Raw genomic sequence first — 25,950 nt, 5'->3', positions numbered from 1 at the left:
AAATATATACTTTAAAAATGTTTTTCCACTATTATTCACATTTTTCCATGATAATTAAAACTATACCTTAAAGTTTCCCCTTTACATATGCCACCTCTGCTCTATATTAGAGGGTATTGCATTTAATTTAGGGGAGGCCTTTAGTTGTAACTACATTTCACAATTTTTTTTTTTCACCGTAAATGTTCAGTTTTACAGATGCCCTCTCTGCTTTGTATTAGGCATAAGGTATTCATAGGGGAAGCCTTTTTGTTGTCAAAATTTACTTTGATTGATAAATTTATACTGTATTTAAAAACAAAAAAATCCCCAAATAAATTTAAACTCCACCAGCCTTACAGCTGTCTGGTGGTCAAAGTAACTATAATTACACCCACCTTGTACCACCTGTTTTTTTTAAATTATTATTTTTTTTTAATAAATACCAGGACTCATTTAAAAAAGAAAAACAAACAACATTACTTTCACATTTCTTGTTATGCTTGTTTTTATTAGTCCTGGAAAACATGTAAGGCATTTGGTAACATTACACACCGAAGCATTACGTTGAGCTGTAGAGGCCCATGCGGAGCCCACCCAGAGTCGAGCACAGAAAGAAGCAGCATCAATTCAAAAAGGGTTTAAAAAAAAAAAAAAATAATACAAGAAAGTTTTGTTGAGCGACATCGTTTTTTTTTGGGGGGGGGGGGCAAACAAAGCTACACAACACGCACAAAAATCACGTTTCAGGGAACCCTGTGGAGGACTGGGAGGAGGGGGGGGGGCAATGGTGAGTGTTTTGGGACGGGGACGAGTGGCAGCACATTCCCCGAGTTAGGTGGCTGCCCATGCTGGAGGCTTCATTTGGCAATTTGACACGTGACTGAGCGGGCATTCTTCCTCACACCACACTACCACATCGGCACTAAACTAAGCTGTACATACAAAACATACACACACTGTTACTTTTTTAAAATACAAAATTCCAACTAAACATGCGTCCTGCTACTGTACATGATCAGCCAATGACTTGAATTGAGGCCGCCTCGCTGCTTGGTTGGCAGGCGTGAGTGGAAACGGGGCATGGAATTTGGGCACGCTTCCACAGACGGGACGCATAGATGACAAATTGTGCTATGAATCGAGCAAAAACTGTTGCTGGGACCTGAGAAACCACATTAAAAGAAGGCCGGCATCTGCTCCAGACACCCAAAAAAAAAAAAAAAAAAAAAAGACAAGGAATGTGATCAGACGCTTGTCGTCTCAGTGCATTTTTTTTTTTTTTTGGTCCCCTCTTTCCACGCCACACACTCTTAGAAAAGGAGCATGTGACATCCAATCCAGAACCGCAGTGTTTGCTCGGAAAGTTTCCTCTTGTTGCATAAGTGTCTGGAAACACTGCGAAACCATTTAAATACGTCGCAGAGATGTCGGGAAGTGGTGAGCGGATCCGCTAACAAGCAGTTTACCTCAGCGATACGTGACATACAATGATGTTCAAATACCTTATGTCGCCACTCGCCATGCTAGGTGGCTAACTGTTAACATTCCTAACGCCACACGTGAAGGTTTCAGGGTCTCTCAAAAATAAGTGCGCAAACAATCTCGTCATCAATCTTCTAATGCAGCCCCTTGATATTGTTTTTATTGGACCTGCCTGCGGGGAGTAACTATAATATAATGCAACTTCTGCCTTGTTTTTGATGAACACTTATGCCTGCTGGTCTATTGTTAAAATACAGTAGCCTAGCCTAGTAGGCCAAAGTGTTACGTCATTATGGTGGTACTTGGAGAGCTTATATTTGCAGCTGCTAATTAGTTTAGAAAGTTTGAGAACCACTGTTCTACTCCTATACTAGTGAACAGAGGATATGGGCTAATAATACATGACGTCAGGGCGGCTTAAGACATTTTAGCACAGTATTGTACATCGACAGATGGATGCATCAAGTTTGCCTTTCCAGATGTTAGGGGGGGGGGAAAAAAAAAAAAAAAAAAAAAAAAAAAAGCTTTTCGGTTGAACCGGGATCAGACTTAACGCTGTCGCGTCTGGTTCGGACCCGCGTAACCGCAGCCTACTGGGCCCGAAGCAACATCTGTTCGCTCACTCGCCGCACGAGCTCATGCAGTTAAAAAAAAAAGAAAGCAGGAAAGTAACATCCGCATCAGGTCCGCTTGGCGTTGAAATGTAAAATCGGACCTCGTCCAGCTCCTTCTCACTGTGACGTGGTTGTAAACACGTGGATGGGTCACGGCGCACCACGTACGGGAGCTGGTAGAGCACAGTGAAAAGGATTTTGCTGTCTTGGTTAAGTGGCGGACTGAGGTAAACTGTGTGCAACAGGAGGAGGAGGATGAGGAGGCACAGTGGGGGGGCCTACGAGCTTGAGCGACAAACCAACAATCAAAAGTGAGAAAATAATTAAAAAAAAATAACCCTCTCTCGGTGCACATATTTGGGATATTTGTGAGACGCACTGTGAATTTCGTCTTCTGAGGATGATGAAAATGCATCCAAAACCCCATTTCATACTGTATGTATATATATTTTTTTGTTTGCACTGTAAATATTGAAAGCATTGACAAGAGGAATATACATTGTCATTTGGCACACGTGGTTCGGACACAAAATAAGACAGTTTAGGAATAAAAAGGGTCCCCGACACTCCAAAGAAACATAAATCAAAATACCATGACTTTTTTTTTTTGGGGGGGGGGGGGGGCGTGTTTTCATTTTTTTTTGTGGGGGGAGCGTTTGTTTCATCAAACATGGCACTCAGAACAGAAGCACCATGCACAGGTTCACAAAGAGAGCCCAGCAGATTAGAACAGAACACGAATAATAACAATAATTATCAGAACCAGAGCAGACAGGACGCCCACTCTAGCCCACTAGGGGGCGCCACAGGTAATCTGACGACTGGATGGGGCTGGGGTGCGAGCACCTTGCTTGTAAGTGCATTAGGATCAGCTAGCAGTGCAAAACATACAAAAAAACACTTTGTCCTCCTAACTCAGGCCTAGAAGAAGGGGATGGGGGAGGTGTTGGTGGGCTTGGTTAGGTTGGGTACAGAAGACCTGAGGACGGATGGACACGCGCGCGCGCACACACACGTTCACACACAAAATGGCACACAACACATGAGAGAGGCCACTCATGCTTAACACACACACACACAAAAATCTAATACATTTTTTTATACATTTATGAACAAATTCACCAGTCGCCATCTAGGGAGGGGGGGGGGGGGGGGCACGCTTACAGACAGGCAGGCAGACGACAAGAGTTACATATTTGGGTATTTAAAAAAAAAAAACTGCCAGTTGTAGCCAGAAAAAGGCACTAAAACAACAATGAATAAAAAGAGGATAATAATTAAGTGGATTGCGTGGAATTAATTATTATCGCGTCTTGAAAAGATCGAGTCAAAATTACATCAACTCTGGGAAGTTGTGTTACATCCGCCCACTCAATAAGACAATGACACTGGCATGGAATCAGAAGTTCATAACATTCGGGGGGGGGGGGGGGGGGGGGGGGGCAAATCCAACCATCTCATAACAATCGATTCATTGATCATTAGCCCTCCCCATAATCCATCAGGGGAATGTAGTCAAATGCCCTAATGTAAGGTTAACAAATTGTATGACCAGGCCCACATTCGCCCGTTTTCGTGGCGACTCCTCAAATGATCATCAAACTTTGGCGCAACACTCCACTCACATTAGACAGAGAAAAAGCTTCACAATTTAGCGTCGCCCATTTGTCTAGGATACCTTCTTCCAATTGAGGTTCATTTGAACTAATTCCCTAGTAGTTCATCAAAGTACGAGTCCTTGGAATTCACCCAACATGGCTGCGTCAAACCAAGACGGCCAACTTCCTGTTCAATTTCGGGCATGGGTCTTGTAGATTTTTTCTGCATTCTGGTATGATAGACGTATCCACCCAATTTTGTGTCAACTAGTAGAACTAATAACTAGATAACTCATATTTTTGTATTTTGTATTTTTTTGACTTTTGGTGGTGGGGGGGGGGGGTCGTGTTTGGGACCCCTAAAACAAAATCTTTTGCAGAATTTGGTGAGTTTCTGAGTTGATTAAAACTCTCAAAAGGCGATCTAGTAACTCGAAACAAAGTCATTTGTATTGCGCAAGTGCCCACCAAAATTTGTGTCCGTCAGTGAAGCTGGTGTCAGTGGCTCATTTTTTCCCCCAACTTTCCAGGGGCAGTACTAAGTGACATCGAGACCCTCTAAAAAATGTTTGCCCAATTTCATGATTTTGACTGCGCTCAAAATTTAAGTGATGGAAGTGATATCTATCGCGTGAATGCACTCATGAAATCAGCTTGTCACATCCTGCAAAGCTTCCTTATGTTTATGCGATTTTCGAAAGTTGTTTATAATAGTCGTATAGTCAAAAAACGAAGTTTTAAAACGTTCTTTTTAAAAATACCCACATACATATGACACAGAGCTCGTAAGGAAAATGTTTCCTTACGACCACTAGGCGGCGCCGTGCACTTTATTTACCCACAACTTCCGCCCAGTCACTTGTCAATACTAGTAAGGCTTTATTCTGAGATTTTTTTTTTTTTTTTGAGGAAGGCCCCACGTCTTTTCAGTGTCATCCCCTAAAATAGTTGGAGAAAAGAGGAATTTGGGAGTGAGGGGGGTACATTGTTGGCACACATGGAAGGGATACGTGGTGGGGGGGGGGGGGGGAGTGGCATCTCTTGACAAGCCTGACGCCTGTTGCTATGCCGACTGCGGTGAGGGAACGGGGAGGAGAGGGGGTTGGCGGCTTGTACTAGAACCCCCACCCTTTTGGTTAGAATTGAGGTTACGGACAGGCCTTGCTAAAAAGGAGCGAGAGGGAGGCCTCGGCGTGACAGTGCTTCTTTCAGCTTGTGGCCATCACCAGTTGAAAAAAAAAGACCCCCGTGCCCCTCTTCTTCCCACTCCCTGATTCATCTTACACACAGAGAGGCTCTTTATGTGGGGACTATTATTAACTGTGAAGCTCTTTCTAATTAGCAGAGGATACCTGTTGATGCTGTCTGACCGTCGGCCAATCACAGGGCTCGGTGACTCCTCTGAGTGACATAACGGGAGGGAGGGTGGTTGTGGTTCGTCTTGGTCGTCTTTGTGCTTGTCTGTGGGCGAGGTTGATGACAGTAAAACGGGGGGTGGGGGGGGGGAGCAGGTAACAACAATTTAGCACAGTGGGAAGTAGTGGCTATGGTGGGGAGAGGGCCGATTCACGGGGGAGGGGGGTTGAAAAAAAAAAATCACTACGCGAAGAGGTGATTTTTTTTTTTTTATTATTTATTGGTCAGGAAGGAGTAATCATTGGAGGAGGTGGTGTAATCGCCATCCTCCCAACCCACTCCCACCACCAGCTCCAACCTATCAATCTCCATCCCCCCCTTCACTTGTCCTCCTTCTTGGCCTCCTCCTTCTTCTCCTCCTCCTCCTTCTTGGGCTCTTCCTTCTTCTTGTCATCCTTCTTCTCCTCTTTCTTGCCGTCGTCCTTCTTCTTGTCATCTTTCTTCTTGTCGTCCTTCTTCTTGTCATCCTTCTTCTTGTCCGCCGGCGCCTCCTCCTTCTTCTCCTCCTCAGGCATGGGCTCTGTGGTTAGGACCACCTTGCCAATGTTGTTCCTTTCCTGCATCTTGCGCATGGCGTCGCCTACCTGCAGCGGGAAAGAGAAAGAGAGTGGGATCGGTTGGTTGGAACGTCGCTAATCTGAACTGGTCACCAGCCAATCGCAGAGCACATATAGACAAACAGCCATTCACGCCTACGAACAATTTCGAATATCAAATTCATCTGGCTTGCATGTCCCTTTTATATGTGCTTTTACTGTGATATTGCAACATTTAAAATTATATTTACAAAAACATTCCATAATCTTTCTTCAGATGCCAGTAATATATCATTATGAGTCACGCTTACGATTCATAACCCTAGCAGGAAGGAGGTCAAAGTGGTTCTCGCATTCTGTGCGATTCCACGTGTTGCGCGCGTCGATGCCTGTACCCGCCGCCCCCGTTTCTTCATGCCTCCTCTCTCGTCGTCACTGGCGAGAGGCGGGCGGACCACCTATTGACCGGCGCCACGGCAACAGGGGCCATCTCCTAGCAACCTAAAGCCCTGATGACTTCCACACACCATGGGAAATGAAGGAAGGGAGGAGGGGATGGAGAGAAACCAGTGGCCTTTGGGGATGTGAACGAAGCGCCATTCAAGCGGACAAAACATTAGGTACACCATCAAAACAGAGCACGGTCATCTTTGTGACGAGAGAATTTGTTGATTTTTGGGGGGCGAATGTGTGCACTTATCAAAGTGCTCATGAATAAACCCCGCCGTGCCATTTTCTCTCTGTTATTGATGATTGGAAAGAAATACCGGTAGATGGAGGCCTTGATGGAAGGATTCAGGGTGTGTCGTCTCGTGAAGAACTTCACCTCGCGCCCCCCCCCCCCCCCCCCGTCTCTCTTACATCAGGGACCCCGCCCTAAACCAGACGCGCGCACACACAGACTACAGGGTGTCACCATGACAACAAGAAGGGAAGAAAAAAAAAAGAGAATAGAGGAGAGGAAAAAGGAGGGAGGGAGTCAGAAAGACCTGGAGTCTGTGACAGATGGAGAGGCAGAGAAATGGCCGAGGAGAAGAAGAAAAGGGTGAATGGCGAGATGGCGTCATTTCGGAGGGTCCAAATTGCTGAGCTAGCGTCAGTCTCGGCCCCGTTTTCTCACACTTCTCCATACATAATCTGCTTTTTTGGCAGCTTTCTCCTCACCGACAGTCTAACTCTGTCTGGCCGAGCCTGAGACATTGGCCTTCTTGACATTAATTTGAATGATAATAATAATAATAATAATAATAATAATGGGTGGATAATCGATAGCCGCGGTTTCAAATCGCTTTAAGCAACGGATATTTGAACACAATGGGTGCATTAACACGTACACAGATAATGTAGCAAGTCAGGCAGATTTTCTTTATCATCTGTGGAAAAACTACAAATATTACTGCAGTTTACGGAATCGCAGTAGTTGTAAAAATCTTCGCTTGTGTTTTTATCATTGTATTAGACCACACCGCAGAAGGAGTCGCAACAAATGAACCACGATGCACACAGATTGTTTAAAATCTTTACATTCTAGTTCATTAAGTTATGACTCTATGTTTTAAAAAATACAATATTATAGAGTGCTATATTTTTTTTAGCAAAAAAAAAACATGTTTTTGTTTTTTTTGGGGGGAGAGGCTAGAACGGATTAAATGGCATTTCTATTCATTTCAGTGGGGAAAGATGATTTGACAAGTGTGGTCACGGAGCAAATGAAGCGCAAAGGCACTACTGTGTAGTCCCCAATTGGGACTCATGGCTGTGGGACCTATGGGAAGTGGAAAAGAGGAGAGAATATGGAATTCCTTGTTATAATTAGTGCCGATGGTATCCCACATCTGACACCCACTCTCATAGAAGTCTTACAGTGGGACTAGTACAGAACCAAGGTTCTTTTGTGTCCCATGTCTCACACATACTGCCCTCCGCCCATCTCTCGTGTCGATTTAGGCTGTTTGATGATCAATCCAGATAGCATCCCACTTCTTACGCCAATTCTCATGGAAATATGACGAGCAGTGCCATGAACTCCAATCTGAACCTAGTTCTCTGTGTGAAAAACCTACCAACCCCTTCGGCTCTCGGGTGTATTTTACAGCTAACCGTCCCACTTCTGACAACATTTTGTCTCATTATTTGAAACTTGTTTTTTTTGTGTCCTATGTCTCACACATGTGAGACTAACTGTACTGGATAACTTTATTGAGAAGTCAATTGCCGTGGGCAGACACTCACCTGCTCCAGGTGCCAGGTGGAGTCAATGCGGGGCTTGACCTTGCCCTCCTTGTAGAGGTCCAGGATGGCGTTCATGGCCTGGGTGAGCAGCTCTGTCTCACCGTCCAGGTAGCCCAGGTGGAAGCCGCACACCGACTTGTTGCTCTGGATCAGGCTGAGCGTGTGGATGGAGAACTGGTGGTACCAATTCTTGGCCACGGCCAGCAAATTCTTCTTCTGGCCCGCCAGCATGTTAGCGGCACCTGAAAAAGAAATGCTTTGTTTACACCAGTGATTCTCAACTGTTTGGCTGGGACCCAAACGTGGGTGGTGGACCCATAATGGGTGTGTCGCAAACAGGTAGTTAAAAATGACAAGCGTCCTCGACGGCACTGACATACAATATTTTGAGGTTACCAATCGCGCGCAATGAACTATTTTGCACAGTGGTGTAAGAATAGGTGGTCACGTGGCACAAGAAGTCACCCTCAGTTACTGTCCGACTTACTATTTTTCATTGGATTATTTGAGTATTTTTCCAAACAAAGACATGATGTAATGATGACTTTCCTACTGTGTTCGTGTAGATTTGTGATGAACTACGGCACATGTCCAACGTACAAATCGTGTATGTACGGAAAAAACTGAGGACCCCTTGTCCAGTGAAATATTCAGTGTGTCCCAGGTCGGACTTGTATTTGGAAAATAACATCATTAAGACTTTCCTGAAAACAAGAGATCAGCGCAAACAGCAGTGAAATTTTGTGGCCGTATTTCATGCAATTGCAATAGCTAATTTTACTTTTTTCATTTTTGTACATGTTGTTGTCATGTTCCTCCTTCTTTTCTTAATATAGTGTTCTGAAAGGCACTTTGAAAACGTAAGCATGTGGTGTTATGTTTAAGAATATGATATACTTGCTTTCAAAGGCTATTTTGGAACAATTCATGTCCTTTATTGTTCTTCACTTCTGTAAAATTGGCAATCATAAGAAAATGCAGGTCCCAGGGTAACAACAGTTGAGAACCACTGGTTTACACAGTGCGCCACATCAGGTGCTCCTTTGATATTCCCACGTTGTAGAACGTACACTCTGGGATTAAGACCAAGATTCAGACATTTCAACGTTTGGAGTACATAGAATGTGCTCCATTGTTTGGCTCTGCATAGTTCTGAGGAGATGGAAGAGAGGGTCCAGGATGAATGGGTGCGGGTGGGAGGCAGCATGCAAGGAGTTTTGTGCTACATGGAAAAGCCAGAGCCCTGTTCTAGGTGCATGCCGCCCTCGCCCACTCTTGCAGAAATTGCCATCGAGGCCTTCCCACAGACCACACACACACACACACACACACACACACACACACACACACACACACACGCGCGCACACACACAATATATAATCACTATTATATCATGTATAAGGGTGGCTTAAGATATGATTTTAATTTGTTCTATGACCACGGTCGGAATACTTGTAAAGTAGACATCAAAAGCAGACAACTCCATCTTTTGTGAATTATGTAAAATCCTGTTTTAAAATGTCTGGTTAGATCATTTTTATTTGGAGTATTTTAAGGTAATATAGAGTATATTAAGCAATTAAGAGGTGAAATTGTAAACAAATATAACTTTTATTGGAAAGGTCAAAACCAGACAACTCCAAGAAAATAATATAGTTCCAAAACATCCATCCATTATCAGAGCCAGACGTGTCAAAATGTTTCACATAACTAACGTTGTTTGTTTTTTGTAGAACGGGACCATCGAACGATGCAGTGATCGGCAGTCTGCTAGTAGGCGTGGCTCTCTTTTTATCTAAATGGCTTTTGCGTTTTAACTCCTCAAGTGTATTTGCTTAATACTAGAAATACTGATAAAAATGTGATGAGTTCATAATGAGATACATGCAATGTTTTTTTTTTTTTTTTTTAATTGTTTTTGCCCCTTTTGGATCACATGTCAAATTGACCCAGCACCTTTATTTCTGTGTAGCAGAAGGGTTAATTGTTTCAGTGTCACAATACTTTTGTCAATATGATGTATTTTGCATCATTTGTTTTTTTACTGACCATAGGTGATGAGTTTGCCCATTGGTTTAAGCAGGTTGTAGGCCTTGTGGGTGTCCGATCCTCCAAGAGGATCCAGTACAATGTCCAGTCCTGTTGTGGGAGACAAAATAAAAGTGCTTTTGTGAACATGTATGCACAAATAACACACAACGGAAGGCTGCCAAAAAGTGGTTGCATATTAAGCAGGGAGTACTTGGCTTTCGACTTAATCGATATTGCATCTCATGTGGACAAATCCTAACCACCGGGCATCAAAATGGTGACCAAACCCTTATGTTGAGGTTTATTCATGTGTGAGCACGCATTGGTGAAGACATGACTCCTCAAATTGGGCTTCCTCCTCCTTTTCCTCGGTCTGTTGTTGCCCGGCGGTTCTATTGATTGAAATTAATGGAAAGAGGCGTGTGGTGGCAGGTAGGGAGTGGGGTTCCGCATTGATCCAGGCGTCTAATTAGAGACATTGTGTCCAAAGTGTCACTACCACTTGTCTTGCCGTCTGTCCCGCTTGATGCCGCACTGCACAAAGGCTGACTAAGAAATGAAAATCAAATCATCCTGTAATAATATTCAACATTCTTCAAGGGATGCTGCAGCTGGACAGTGTTGCACAGTATTAAGTAAATCTTAACCCATTATAGTGACAGGTGTTTGGTTACCATATTTGGCTACATGAGAAGGGACAATCAATCCCAACAACAAACATTAAATTAATCTCTCTTTCTGACAGTGTCAGTCAAAACTGAAAATGATTGATTTACCATGGTTTGTGCGTTCACTGATTACAAAGAATACACTTAAATAATTTTTTTTTTTTTTTTTTTTTAATTCTATTTTACTAAGTACACTTAGTTTATTTAATATTATTTTATTTTATGTAGAGTCAGTCTTATCAGTTTCAAATGTTGATTTACATATTTTGAATTCTTTTATTTCATTTTTATTTTATTATGTACAATTGTATATATCCTTTTAAATATTGACCATGGTTAGTGAGTTGGCTGAATTACTAAAAAAAATACCCTAAATGAATTAAATAGTTTTAAAAAAAAATATGTACAGTATTTTACTATGTATACTTATTTGATATGTTTTATGTTTGTAATGTATTTTTAAATTGTTTTATTTTATGTATATACCATACAGTATCATAGGTTTCTTACAATCCAAATTAATTTATTAACAATGTTAGGAATTATTTCTATTTCATGAAATTAGTTTATTATGTCAAACTATTTATGCAAATTTATGTTATTTTATATTCCAATCTTCTTTTGCGTTATGTTGCGCCAGGGTTTAACGACATCACATTGCCATCAACTGTCTCATTCTGCTGCGTTTTTACTCTCTCATTTTTTTCCCCTCCACCCTCTCACCTTTAGGAGTGATCTTGCGGACTTCCTCGACGTAGTCCTTGGTGCGGTAGTCAATAGGATGCGTGACGCCGGCTTGGCCGATGGCCTCGTGCTTGCTGGCCGATGCCGTGCCGAACACGGTGACGTCCTTCACCGTCTTGCACAGTTGCGTAGCCGCTGTGCCCACGCCACCTTGCGGGGAACACAGAGGTATCAAAGTCAAAGGGGGGCATTTTACAGCAAACGGACTTTTAATGGATTAATTAATTGCTGGCTCTGTGGTGAAATGTTGTCGTGTTAAAACAAATGGTATGACGTTTAACGTTTCTACAGTTGCTTTGTCACGGCCACCTTCACCATTCACCTGCACCAGGTGGAAGTGCTTAGAGCTCGTTTGCCCAATGTGCAAGTAGGTTGCGCTTATATCGGTTTGGTGATCCTTGTGGTTCTTCTGACGTAAGCATGATACAGAAATGTCATTAAGATGCCTGGGAAGTCAATTGATTGTGGTGGGGGAAAAAAAATGCAGAATCTCCTTTAACATCCTCATTACATATGACAAAAGTAATGGCATGCACACATTTGAAAAGAAATAGGGTCAACGTGAATAGCGTTATTCATTGTTTTGAACAAGACAGCATCCTTTTGTTTTGTGCTTGTAGGTATGCAAAGATCGTATTGTTACCCAATCACATTAGCGAGCCCGACACGCCGCACACAGATGGCCAAATGATGCATCTCTCACTTTGTTTTCTGCTCATTCAAGGAATCCCACATGTCTGTTTTTCTGCCAGTCACACAAAAACAACATGTGGCACATTGCAGACATTTTAAGAGGATATCTATGTTTGCGCTCGCTCTGTTTGAAAGAGCCTACCCGTGTTTGCCGAGAAGGAATAGGTTACTGATAAGCGCAGGGTGGGCTCGGTTGAAAGGGAGCCTGACTGGAAAGGACTTGAAGTGAAAGGCATCCGTAAAGGTCATTCATGCCCGACCCGGTCTAGCTCCGCTCATCTTATCTGATCGCACAAAGCCTTCGAAAGAGCAAGCATTTTAATAGCGCGGCTGCAGACCAGCATAGATGAAGCAAAACATGTATCCCTACTTTATTACATATGACATTTTTCACTTTGGAAATGTTACGTTTTTACCTTTTAAGAATGGATGTACGAACCTTTGAGGCTCATATATGCTATTGAAATGCTTTCTATGTATTTTAAAGGGTCCCCAGCACACGTTTGACCAATCGACATGAAATTGGGTAGATATGTCTATCGAAACAGGCCACACGAAAAAGTCTCAAGGGCGCATGCCCGAAATTGAACAGCTAGTCAGTCTGTCAGTTAATTTTGTGGGGGGAAAAAAGAAGAAGCTATTTCGGCTGAATTTCATTTTGACACACTCCTACTAGTAAATTCGTTTAAATGCTCATTTCAGAAATTTGATGATCATTTCGAGGATTCAAACAACGGTGCGACGCCTCATGTCTAATACGGATGTTCATTAATATGCAGTGTTTCTTTCAAAAGAAGATGTAATTTTATTTTATTTTTGTAAAAAAAAAATTCTAATGTTTTGACTGTCAGAGCGATATTAACTAAACAATATGTTTGGATAGGAGTAGAACTGAACATTTTTTTTTTAATCATTATGTTGATGACTGTCTGTTAGCGGATAAAGGATGCATTATTTATTAATTAAGACGTATGTTTGGAAAATCCATCCATCCATCCATTTTCTGAGCCGCTTATCCTCACTCGGGTCGCGGGCGTGCTGGAGCCCATCCCAGCTGCCATCGGGCAGGAGGCGGGGCACACCCCGAACTGGTCGCCAGCCAATCGCAGGGCACATACAAACAGACAACCATTCGCACTCACAGTCACACCTACGGGTAATTTAGACTCTCCAATTTATGCATGTTTTTTGGGATGTGGGAGGAAACCGGAGTGCCCGGAGAAAACCCACGCAGGCACGGGGAGAACATGCAAACTCCACACAGGCGGGGCCGGGGATTGAACCCGGGTCCTCAGAACTGTGAGGCTGACGCTCTAACCAGTCGTCCACCGTGCCGCTGTTTGGAAAATGTATACAAATAATTATTTTCTAATTAACTAAATCTCATCTATTTGTAGATAACTTCTTTTTTACCTTTATTTTTAAAAAATAATTTTGTTTGTATGTTTTGCGTGTAACTTTTCTACAGCTCTTATTAACATTTTTCACAATTATTTTAAATTAATCTTTAAATAAATTACAATTATAAACAGTATATAGCTACATTATTCAGTATATAAGGTAAATCACAATATTTTTGAATGAAAACTATTTTTGGAATATTTTCTTTATTCGTAAAATGGTCATCTAAAATTCCACAAACGTTTTGGAGAGGTGGTAGGCAGGGGCCAAGGAAGTAAGACCTGATTCTGGGTCAGGGTTCTGCGCGTAGCAGAGCAGCTCCTTCGCTGGAATCTATTGAAAGTCAGCCCTCGATTCAAGCTTGAACTCTTGGGATTCTACAATGATCTCTCAGCATGACCACCGACTGACTCCTATCAGTGGTGGGAGAGTTGTTGCTATAAAAACTGCTGCATAAGAGCGGCATAATGGTTCCACTCTTGTTCTCAGTGGTGAGCAAACCCCCACCGCCCCCCCAAAAATGGCGTTGCCAGGGAAACACGTGCCAAATTGCCGGCAACGAGTGAGCAAAAGGAGACATTTTGTTTCATGTGAAGCCACAAACCTTGTTCGTTGAAAAAAAGACTGTCAGCATATGCGGGCATTGTGCAGTGATGTTTATACAAACCATGACGGTAAATTAACACACAGACACACGCACGAGCTATATACACCCAGAGGCTACAGGAAAATTGATATATTTATTTCTGATACATCCTCATGTGAGCTACAAAGACAAAAAGACATGAATGTTCTTCTTTTCCTTTGGGCTTGTCCCTTTAGGGGTCGCCACAGCGCGTCATCCTTTTCCATGTAAGCCTATCTCCTGCATCCTCCTCTCGAACACCAACTGCCCTCATGTCTTCCCTCACGACATCCATCAACCTTCTCTTTGGTCTTCCTCTAGCCCTCTTGCCTAGCAGCTCCATCCTCATCATCCTTCTATCAATATACTCACTATTTTTCCTCCGGACTATTTCTCCTTTCCTGCCAGAAGATACACCAAGTACTCTCCTGCCTGTCTCTCTGACCACCTTGGCTGCAGTGGTCCAGTCTTTTGGAAGCTCCTCCTGTCCACCGAGAGTCTGTCTCACCTCTTCCCGAAAAGCTGCACAACACTCGTCCTGTCTCAGCTTCCACCACATGGTTCTCTGCTCTGCCTTTGTCTTCCTAATCTTCCTCCCCACCACCAGAGTCATTTTACACACCACCATCCTATGCTGTCTAGCCACACTCTCCCCTACCACTACCTTACAGTCGGTAACCTCCTTCAGATGAAGGAGGTTCATTAGACACTGCGTGCTTCTACCTCCGCTCTTGTGCCCCCCATAGGGCTGCATTAAAGACATGAATGGTGAATAGTAATATTTTTTCCTTGGTGTTTTCAGTCAATGAAAACCCCTTTATAAGGCCCATATTAAAAGCAGAAATAAGCAAAGCAAATTTATTCATATAGCGCATTTCATACACAAGGTAACTCAATGTGCTTTACATGATTAAAAGCATTTAAAAACAAAGAAAAAAAACAGCTTAGAAACATAAAACAAAGAGAAAATACAAATTAAATAAAAATACAATTAAAACAGCGTACAGTGCAAGAAATATAATTTAAAAGTGGAAATGCTCTAAAAAGGATGGGAAAAAAAAGAAGAGTTTTTAACCTGGATTTAAAAACACGCACACTTGCGGCTGACGTCCCTTCTCTTGGCAACTTATTCCATTTGTGTTCAGCATAATAGCTAAATGCTGCTTCACCATGTTTGCTTTGGACTCTGTGCTCCACTATTTGAACTGAGTCTGTCGATCTCAGAGCGCTACTGGGTTTTTATATCCCATTAGCATTTCATTCATGTATTCAGGACCTAAATTTTAGCGATTTATAGACCAGTAGTAGAACTTTAAAATCTATTCTAAAGCTGACTGGAAGCCAGTGTAAAGACTTTAGAATTAGAGTAATATGCTCAGACCTTTTTCTTCTGGACAGAACCTGAGCCGCAGCATTCTGAATGAGCTGCAGCTGTTTAATGCTCTTTTTAGGGAGTCTAGTCAGAAGACCATTACAATAGTCAAGTCTACTTGAGATAAAAGCATGGATGAGCTTCTCCTGGTCTGCTTGACACGTACAAGCCTTCACTCTGGATATGTTCTTCAGATGGTAGAAGGCAGTTTTAGTAATTGATTTGATAGGACCGTTGAAAGTCAGGACGGAATCTATCAGAACACCAATTTTTCGTACTTGGTCTTTGGTTTTTAAAGAGAGTGACTCCAGGTATTTACTAACAGCAATCCTCTTTTCCTTACTGCCAAAAACAATGTCGTCAGTTTTTTAGTTGTTTTATTGAAGAAAAATTTGGCTCATGCAGATATTTATCTGTTTTAGACAGTGACACAACACCTCAATTGAACTGTAGTCATCTGGAGACACTGCTAGATATAACTGTGTCATCTGCATAGCTATGATAGTCAAAATTAATGTTCTGAAGAATTTGACCCAAGGGTAGCATATACAGGCTGAACAGGAGGGGTCCAAGAACTGACCCTTGAGGTCAAATGCAAATTTTCATGAGTAAAATGTACTTTAACCATTTTTGGGAGGTTATGTATTCAAAAATAAAATACAAATACAGTGGTGTACAATGATACGAATGGCTTGACGTATAAGTTTTTCAAGATACGAGCTGTCGTTCGGTCGATTTTTTTTGCTTTGACTTGCAAGCGCAAACTTGAGATACAATTAAGCTCTCTGTGGTGGCAGTGAACTCAACTCCACAACAAGCAGCAGTTTGGCAGATAGGATTAGTGGACAATTCTTCAAAAAACACACTTCAAGCAGTTTACTGCCACTCCCAGATAACGTTTACTGTCAAACTAAACAGAAAACAAGGAGAATTACATGTGTATTTAAAACAACCACACAGTTTAGCCTTTTAGTCTGCTAGCTTAATGCCCAAGTGGGAAACACCCTTAACGTGCTAATAGCAGCTGTGGCAATGTTATAACCTTTTAAGCAACAGATTTATTTTAATATGTATAATGAACACTTTTTTTTTTTTAAAGAAATCTGACCAAAATTATTTATAAATTATTTTTTAATGCAACCCCATAAAATAAAAAAAAAAACATTATATAATAGATATGTTTAGTACAAAAAGTATTGTCTCAGTATTTTTATTAACATTATCACATTTATAATATTAATGTACCAGTAATTTATGTATCTATTTTTTTAAATCAAATTTTATTATGGCCGTTGTGTTATGATTGGCTGGGAGAGATTTCATGGTTTTATTGGCTTTTACTGAGGTGCGTGACAGCTATTTTGAGTTGAGTTAAGTTACCAATAATGGGGCCTGTAAGAAAAACATTACAGGAAAACCGAATGTAGCGGATTTAGGGTACGAGATCAATTATGTTTCACGCAAGCAAACGAATTATGGCGACTGTTGCAAAGAATTCATCATATCTTTATACGACTCCACTGCTGCTGCTGCTGCTGCTGCTATAAATTGTGCATAAACACATTCGCTACACAATGGCGCAAAACAAAACGTGAACTTCCGTGCAGACGTTAAATCAGCACTTGGCCGACAGCTGAACAAAACAAGCGCATGTCAAGCCATCAGATAACTTTGTACAGCGTTGGGACTCATAAACACGAGCTTCCAGTCAGCGGAACACCAAGAAGGTACCTGTCGCCCAGGCCCCCCTTTCAACCGCAGTCCACCTCTTGAAGAAAACTCCTGACAGTGCGTCACAAGACCTGGGATCCTCGCCAGGAGCCTTCTCGTGCGCTTTTAACTGGCTTCGCTCACACTCACGCACATGTGCGCTGATCACAGAGTTTAATCTGGGCAAGTATGCGGCCGCTCCAAACATGAACGCTTCGTTTGATCCATGGAGTCGTCACTCGGTCTGATCCAAAAATCACCTGGTTTGCTAATCCCTAACGTTAACACACTAACCCTAACCCCAACACCCTAGCCCTCTAACACTAACCCTCCAAACCCAAATCCCTAACTCAAGCCCTAAACTCTAGCACTAACGATAACTCAAATCCTAAACCTAACCTGAACCCTAATTCCCTGGGACCACCACTAACCTCATCCCTAATCTCTGACCGCCCACTTCCACTTATTAACATAATACAATGGTGCCTCGAGATACGATGATATGATTTTTCGCGATACGGCCGTCAATCGGATGATTTTTCTCTTTGACTTACGAGCACAAATTTGAGATCCGAGCGCTGTACGGTAGCGGTAAACTCGATTCAACTCGCTGCACAATAAGCAGCACTGTGGCAATAGTGAACAATCCATCAAAAAAATAGCCTTTAAGAGGTTTAATGCCACTCTCACTGGAGGTTTACTGTCAAACTAATAAAACAAAGAAAATTATACACTGTGTATTTAAAACAACCAAACGATGGTGCCTTAAGAACATATTGAAAATGCCATTGACATGCTAACGGTTCATGCTAACGGTTAGCATCGATAGTCGTGGTTTTACAACCCTTCAGGCAACAGATATTTGAAAACAACTGTTAGAACACATGTAGACATAATTAAACAATACTCACAAGCCTATATTGTTCATCCTCTATGAAAAATGACAAATATTACTGCAATTACTGAATAGTAGTGGTAGAAGAAGCCTATTCTTCGTTTGTATCTGCATGACTGTATTATACAGTACTGTCTCGCTGTAGCCAGGAGAGGCACACCAGAAGGAGCAGCACCTTGAATTGGATTACCGCATTAAATCATGACGCACAAACCTCTTAATGCTTTACATTCCATTTAATTATGTTATTATTCTATGTTGTACTAACCTTGTTGTGCTAACCTTGCCCTTCCTCCCCTTCTAAACCTATCTTACCTCTTATCCTTGACTCCAACTGTGTGCATTTTTTAATTTGTTGCACTTCGTTTAAATGATTTATTAGGATGACTTTATTGCATATTGTTTGGTTTTACAAGCACTTCTTGTGATTGGAACATTTAATTCACTAACCACCAGTGCTTCTGTGTTATGTCCTGAGATTGGGGATGGCCATTCATTACGCTCTGCATGGCACAATATCCCCTTATGGATCGCGGTTTTTCGGTTTTGCAGTGGAATAAGAGCACCAGCCCCGGGACGCACTTACCCAACGTAACCCCAAACTCACTTCTCCGCTCCTTTTACCCTACCCCCTAAACTATTCCAAACCCTAAATCAAAACCTTCACCTGAAGCCACTAACTCTAACACCCTAAAATCCTAACTCAAACCCTAATACGACCAACGATCCACTGCTAAAGCGGACATGTCATCCTAAGCAAATTCCTGCTCCTAATCACATTGATTCTCTTGAAATCAAATTGAAAAGTTTACATTTGTTGTCCCTTGACAAGACACCCGCCCATTTAGTTTGTTTTTCCCCTCACTCACAGCAGGGTTTTTTGTCTCTCACCCAATTCTGACATAGTTCCATCCAATGAGTAATTTCAGACAAAAACACAGAGGAATCCGCCATGACACTACGAGCACTGTTGTCATTGTCGGAACCCGACAACAGTGCACATTGCGATAAAATGCTTGTCGGATTTGTAGGAACACGACAATGAGATAAGGTGACATCTCAGCATCATCCTGATTAAAACCCACAATGTCTTCATTTATATTAAATGCTTTCTGTCTAACTTGGACTCATTGCCATTATCTCCCTTTTCTTTGCCATGTGAGGCATCGGGGTCCCCAGCATCTTGCGCTTGATATCATTTAAAGCACCGCAAACTAATGCATGATGATGTTCAAAATGTAAAATCTTTTGAAAAAGAAAATATAATGAATCTATTAACGCAGATATTTTAACTACTCTAAATAGTCAATGGTCCAGTATATTTATGCTTATCGTTCTTTTCTACCCAATAAAGATATAATGTATTAAATAAAAACAATTATATTGGATGTATTTTTGCCATAATTTTATGATTTGTACAATTCTATTTCAATTTTTTTACACAAAAAAAGTAAAATGTTTTTTATTTTTTTGGGTAGAGCTATAATTGTATGTTTTTGCCAAGTTGAAAGTCTTTCAACTTACATGTTTTACAAGTTACATTTTTTTGTAAGACTAAGATTAAACCTTTTGTACAATTGTAAGTCTATTTTTTTTTTAATTTCTAGATAACATTTGTAAAATTTAAAATCTAACATTTTTTATACAAATGTAAGTCTAAGATTTTGGCATTGTTTAGTCTAAAATCTTTAAACATTTTACAAAGATCGCAGACTTAAAATTTTACAAACTTTTTCCGAAGGTAAAATTGTATTTTACATTTTTAAAAATGACTACAAAAATACACATATTTTTGTTTTATTTTTCATTTTGTAAACTAGTAAAACTTTTTGGGGGTTAAAATTATATTTTACATTTTTGTAAAATGTTAATTCCTTATTTTTTGTTTAATTTTCTTTCATGTGTTTGTGTTGTTTGTTATAAACTGTGTATCATTGATTTTTTTTTTAAAAAGGATTGACTGAACAACAACAACAACAAATACACATTCATTATTTAATGCGCCTTAAATGATTGTGCCAGACAAATTCTGCCTAGCAACAGTTGGCAAGCAATAGTATTCTAGTTGTACAATAAATCGCGTGATACTTATCTGTGTGTTTTTTAAAGAGAAATTTGAATTTAATAACACAGGCTACATATGACGATAAATCTACCCAAGGGTTTTTTTTTCATATAAAGATTTATTTATGCTATAAACAGCCCACTGCACTGTATGTCCTTGTTGCTGTCTAAATGAAAATGTTTTCAAGTTGAGACGTGACAGACTTTTTTGGTTGTGTCACTTCCTCTGCATTTATTTCAAAGTTTACTGGAGGAACTTTCACAACCCGTCATTTGCTCGAGGCAGCCTACAAAAGAGACGAAAGAAAAAATGGAAGCATTTCTCGACGACCAACACGAGCCGCGTTTCAACTTCAACAAAGCCTTTTATTTCCCCTCTTCGTCTTTTTCTCTCCAGCCCCAACTCAGATGCCAGGGTGACGTGAGCTTGTTTGTCAACGTGCACTCTTTGCACTGCTATTACTCTGCATTATGTAATCTTGGTATTTTGGTGGGCTGCACAGGCCAGGCATGGAGAGCAAATTAACTTTCACCCTGCCGCACTCTCTTTTTCGCTCTCTCTGAATTCCCAGCAGGCAGTGTGTGGAGGAAGCCAGTTTGAGTGTGTGAAAGCAGGCAGCCCGCAGAGTTCCCGAGGAAGGAATGTCACGCCGTTAATTCATACTATCGTGTTTGTAAAACTGCATGACTATTTATGGAGGGAACGTGCCTGCCTATAGAAACACACATTGATGATGATCTTGCGGCCGTTTCTTTCTAATGCAATCAGCATGCACCCCAACATGCCCACGCCAACTTAAATTTACACTATCGTTAAGGGATGCCCAAACTAACCCCGACCCCCTATCCCCAACCTCAAACCCCAAAACTAACTCACAACCCTAACCATCTCTAATCCCAGCCCCTTGCCCCGTTTTATACCCAACCTCAACCCTGTTACGCTAACCCCCTTAACATCAACCGCTTGTAATCTCCCTATCATCTCCCTATGTAATCTCCCTATTATTCACGATGGCTGCCGCGGCTAACGTTTGAACGTAAACGTGACAACTGCAGTTTTCTAACAACCGCGAGTTCGTTTTTTGGCAAATAACCTCACCTTCCCTGTTATGATCAATAAAAAGAAACAGTTAAAATCACTGATGTAAATATTTGCAAACAGGACAGTTCTTTTAAAAGATCATTTATCATTTGGGTGATTAAAGTTACATTACCACCTAGTGGCCTGGTATGCATTTTATTACAGTGTCTTTCAGGCATTTTGAGGGTTTCCTCCATCTCCGCCCAAGAATGAAGCTGTAACAGTTAAAATTATGTGTATTATTGAAACACACACACACACACAGGTGTCCTCTTAACACATCAGAAACACCTGCCAGTGTGTGTAGTGATAAAAATGAGGCTAGACGGGTGTGTTTGGGTGGTTGGTTTTGGGGGTTTTAAAGACTGCAGGCATGAGAGTGCCAGCATGACTGGAGCGTTAGTTCACATGTCGCCCTGGTTTCCCTTGGCTTATCAGTGAAGCTGATGCGCCGGCGGCCATGCCGGGCCAGGCCCAACGAGTGCGCTGACGGTTCAACGACCCTCCCCCGACCGGCTCCCAGCTTTGCTCGGTGGTCACAGCGAATTAGCCCGGCCTTGCAGATAGTCGCACCGAGGCTTTTAACAAGCTCTCAAGAAGCTTATCCACGTGAATGACATTAACTGGTAAATAATGGATGAGGAAAAACAGCATGTGTGCTGGAAGAATACAACACATAAAAGGTTGAAAGCAAATTAATTTGTAAAAAAAAAAAAAAAAAAAAAGAGTCATCATTCCTCAGTTCCATCATCTGCCAACCGAAAACTAGGATGCCTGGGGCCTGCCTGAGGTCATAAACACACTCAATTGCATTGAAGAAAAAAAACAAAAACAATGAATTTTAAAAAAATTGGCACCTGATTTTTTTTTTTGGGGGTGGTGGGGGTGGGGGGGATAGGTTCCTACAAGTTCCCACATGGAGCAAAAAGAAAAATGTAAAACATATATTATTGGGGGGGGGGACCGCACTTGTCTCGCAAGTCTACGAAATCGGCAGTCTTTTCGTACAAAACAAAATTTCTGGTAAAAGCAGGCACTTTTTTTAAAGGTGTTCTAACATGACAATGCTCTCCTACTCCAAACAGGACACTGCTCACTTCCTTTCTTTAAAAAAAAATTCATTTGCACAAAAAATGGCCTCGTATGTAAAAAGAGAAAACGTTTTTACACAAAAATGTACTGTATGCCTATAACTGTGGCATAATGTGAAAACTGCCAGTCATCACCCTGGCTTGTATACACAGTTACACATACCGAAAGCAAGAAGTGGTTATAAAATAGCCCCAAAAAAGTCATTTAGCAATACAGTATATTGGTTTCCAGATGAGATGCAGCAACAAAGTGAAAATGACTGGCAGCTTGACTACTTCCAGAGCTGTGGAGTACAATCTATTACTAAAATCGGTTTGTCTAGAAATGTATAAAACTACACAAGAGACAGAGCAACTGCAAAAACAACAAGTTTGGCGATTTTTGGAGACAGAAAACAAAAACCTACAGTCATTCACGAGTGGAACACAGGCCTGTTGTGTGTGTGTGTGGTTGTGTGTGTGGGGAGGGGGGTGCGTGTGTGCATGTGTACGTGTCCCGCTCTACATATTGATCTTGATAACACATTTCCAGCAAAGCGGTTGATTTGGTACCAGAGTTGGTTTGCCGTGTTCACACCTGTGTACATTAACTACACCAAAAGGTGAAACCGATTAAAGGTGACCCTAAACCTCCCTACCTGTCTTTAACCCTCAATCCTAATCCCTAACCCTTGACCTTCCCCAAATCCCGAACCATAACCGTTACTAAATGCCAAACTCTCCCTAACCCCATAATCCTATCCCTCTCTAATGACTAATACTAACACCGAACCCCTAACCTTAACCCCCATAACCACTAATCCAATCAGACAAGTGTGCACCCCACTTTTCCCTCGACATTTTGTACATTTGTGTATGTCCTAAATGTGTATTTTCTTATAGGTTCTTTCTTGCTATAGTACTAGTGTGACTCCAACTACTGGAGACAAATTCCTTGTGTATTTTTACATAGTTGGACGGTAACGATGATTCTGACTATCATCCACTCTAGCATAAAGATGCTGTATACTAGTGCCAGAACTAGACTGTTTTACAACTGGTGCAGATTGATAACATATGCTAGTGTTTGTCTGTCACGGGACTCCTCACACAAAACCAAAGTGGTGTAACATCATCCTTGGACTGTATGCAGGAATGTGTAGTGTGGGTGTGGTGCTGCAGTGGATGCCAGGAAAAACGTTCACAAATACTGACCCCCGGTTCAGAGAGAGGTCAAAGAGGAAAGGCCGGTCACAGTGGACGGCCCTCGCAAAGACGTATCCAAATGTCAGCAGACCTGTCCACACCCAATTTCCCTCGGGGGGTGGGGGGAGGGTGACACAAGAGGGTTAGCGAGCGCACGTTTCACCAACGACGGATACGGCGGAGGTCGTGTCGGGGGAGTGGAGGAGGATGCAGATGTGCGCTACGGCGGGGAAGAGAGGCACGGCGGCAGGAAATACAACAAGCTATTGTTTGGCAAATAAAGAGGACAGCATTAGTGGTAGGGCCATGAGAGAGGCAGCTGAGGACAGTTTACTCTTTCTCGAGCCCGACGAGGTGCTTTAGGGGCTCATTGGACGGGGAAAAGTTCACTGAGCTTTTTGAAGAAAGTGACATTTTGGAAGAATCGTATATTAATTTGTGCTGTTCGTGTAAAGCTGGCTACCAAAAGGAAATGGGGCCATAAAGAAAATGTCAGAACCTGGAATTAGCCTCTTTAGCTTCACTGGCTAAGATTGCTAAAGCGCAGGGGTGGGTAAACCTTTGGGTTAATGATGGGCAAAGATTTTCATAGCCTATGTAAAAATCCGAGCCTCTTTTCTGTGACTGGCTAGCCTGCGGTTCTCCGGTATGGCTTGGCAAAATGCGAGTTGGCCTTTTTATTTAGTTTTATTTGTACAAAGTACCATTAGCATTAGCATCCCCAGCAGAAAACATTGCTTCACTGAGCAGCACAACATGCTGCAACATGACTGCTGCTTCTGGCATGCACTCTAGCATCCCACTCCAAGTGCTCCAAACACTTGGCACAACCTTTGGAATTACAATTGGATGGATGGATGGAACCTTTGGAATTACAACAATAAACAAAAACCACGCTCATATTGTCAATATTTAAAGAGGTAGTCCTTCCCTGACTTGTTTAAAATTAAGATAACGTTAGCAGCAAAGCGGCATCGTAGCAGATGGTGCCCATAATTGTCAACCTTTGTTAATCTGTTACGTTTCCTTTCAAACATGTCTAAATAATCATTGTCTGCATTTTTATCATAGTTTAGATTATGGCGTGATGCATGAAGTAATCAAATTACACATTTATGTCACATATTGAAGGAAACCCTCCACAGAAGCTAAAGGTTTTTTTTTTCTTATTTAAAAAAAAAAAATTTTTTAAGGAGAGCGCTAGTTATGCTATAAGGATAAAATGTTAATGCTCAGTGGCTACAAATAACATAACACTCTGCAGAAGCTAATTCTAGTTTTAAGTGAATACTAAAATGGTAACACTGAATGGCTACAATCATAGCATATCTTGACGTAAACACTCAAAGCAAAAGCTAGGTACAGTTTTAGGCAAACGCTCGGAATGCTAAAATGCAAACACACATTGGCTCCAAACGTAATACAATATCTGGAACTAATGTTCTTCAGGCACTAATTACAGTTTTAGGTGAACACAAGTAATGCTAATGAGGAAATGTTAACACTCAATGGCTACAAACACAGCATATCTTGAACTAGAGAGTTTTAGGTGAACACTAGCAATGCTAATGCTAAAATGCTAACACTCATATCTTGAGCTAAAGCGTTTTAGGTGAACGCTAGTAATGTGAATGCTAATAGCCTACTCTGTGGCCTCTATGACTGGCATAATCCAGCACAGCTGTAGCCCACAAAAACTATAAAACCACAATAATAAACATACTGTTGAATTATTAGCTGCACATGGTTATCATTTTAAGCTTAAGCTTCACGGTGAAAGTGTGTACATAGAGTATTTATAACAATTTACATGTACAGTACATTTGTGCAGTCTGTCAAGCTGTTTTGTGTGTTTAATGTTTATGGAACGTCGCTTAGAATAGTCGTGCCGATCATAAATCTCAACGTCGGAATGGGTGGGGGTTCAGTTTTGTGACCTCTGTGTTGCATTGTGAGTCCGTGTGTATTACCGTGACTTCATTATTTTGCATCCTGGCACCACCTAAGCTGATAGGGCAGGAATGCAGATTTGTGCAGGCACGTCGCCGCTGTTTATTTGTCTGCTTCCACTTCGCACACGCAGTCAGTCACCGGATGGCTTGTGAGGCGACCCGGACGCAAATTGTCCGAATGGCATTGGCGATGCAAAATATATACAAGGCTCTTGGAATGGTGACATCAAAATGTGAGTATTTCTGATGAAAGTATCTTTGAGCTGAAGGGGGCACTTTAACTGTCGGCGGGAACGGAGGTGTTCCACATTGTCATGTAACACACTTTTTATATCAAATAAGAGCGTAAAATAAGACCATTGCTTCCACTGATGTCACATTACTGCATCATGTTGAGAGCTGTTAAAAATAGTCAGTCCCTGTCACTAAACAGGTACCCCTCATTGCAATGATAGATTATTCATGGGGAAATTCTTGTTTATTGACCCAATATCTTAGCCCTACAATTATACATATCAGTGCAGCACAGCGTGAGTTTACATTATTGCCACCATACCCATGGGATAGAATACATTCA

At 41.6% G+C, this 25,950-nt stretch overlaps 1 protein-coding gene across 1 annotated transcript in view; it reads right to left on the bottom strand.

The window, feature by feature from the left end:
* Nucleotides 1–3,302: 3,302 nt before the first annotated feature.
* vat1 (vesicle amine transport 1) overlaps nucleotides 3,303–25,950 on the bottom strand; it is a 36,657-nt gene continuing 14,009 nt past the window's right edge. Inside the window, exons 3-6 of the mRNA XM_061699958.1 lie at nucleotides 11,284–11,454; nucleotides 9,911–10,000; nucleotides 7,861–8,102; nucleotides 3,303–5,676 (exon numbers count right to left, since the gene is read on the bottom strand). Of these exons, the coding sequence (XP_061555942.1) occupies nucleotides 5,413–5,676; nucleotides 7,861–8,102; nucleotides 9,911–10,000; nucleotides 11,284–11,454 (767 nt within the window). The 3' untranslated portion in view covers nucleotides 3,303–5,412. The remainder of the gene's footprint in view (nucleotides 5,677–7,860; nucleotides 8,103–9,910; nucleotides 10,001–11,283; nucleotides 11,455–25,950) is intronic.

The sequence above is a fragment of the Phycodurus eques genome, chromosome 16 (genome assembly GCF_024500275.1).
Source record: "Phycodurus eques isolate BA_2022a chromosome 16, UOR_Pequ_1.1, whole genome shotgun sequence".
NCBI classification, from domain to species: Eukaryota; Metazoa; Chordata; class Actinopteri; order Syngnathiformes; family Syngnathidae; genus Phycodurus; species Phycodurus eques.
Note: the sequence above shows the minus strand (reverse complement) of the source record. Positions and strands in the feature narration are given on the sequence as shown.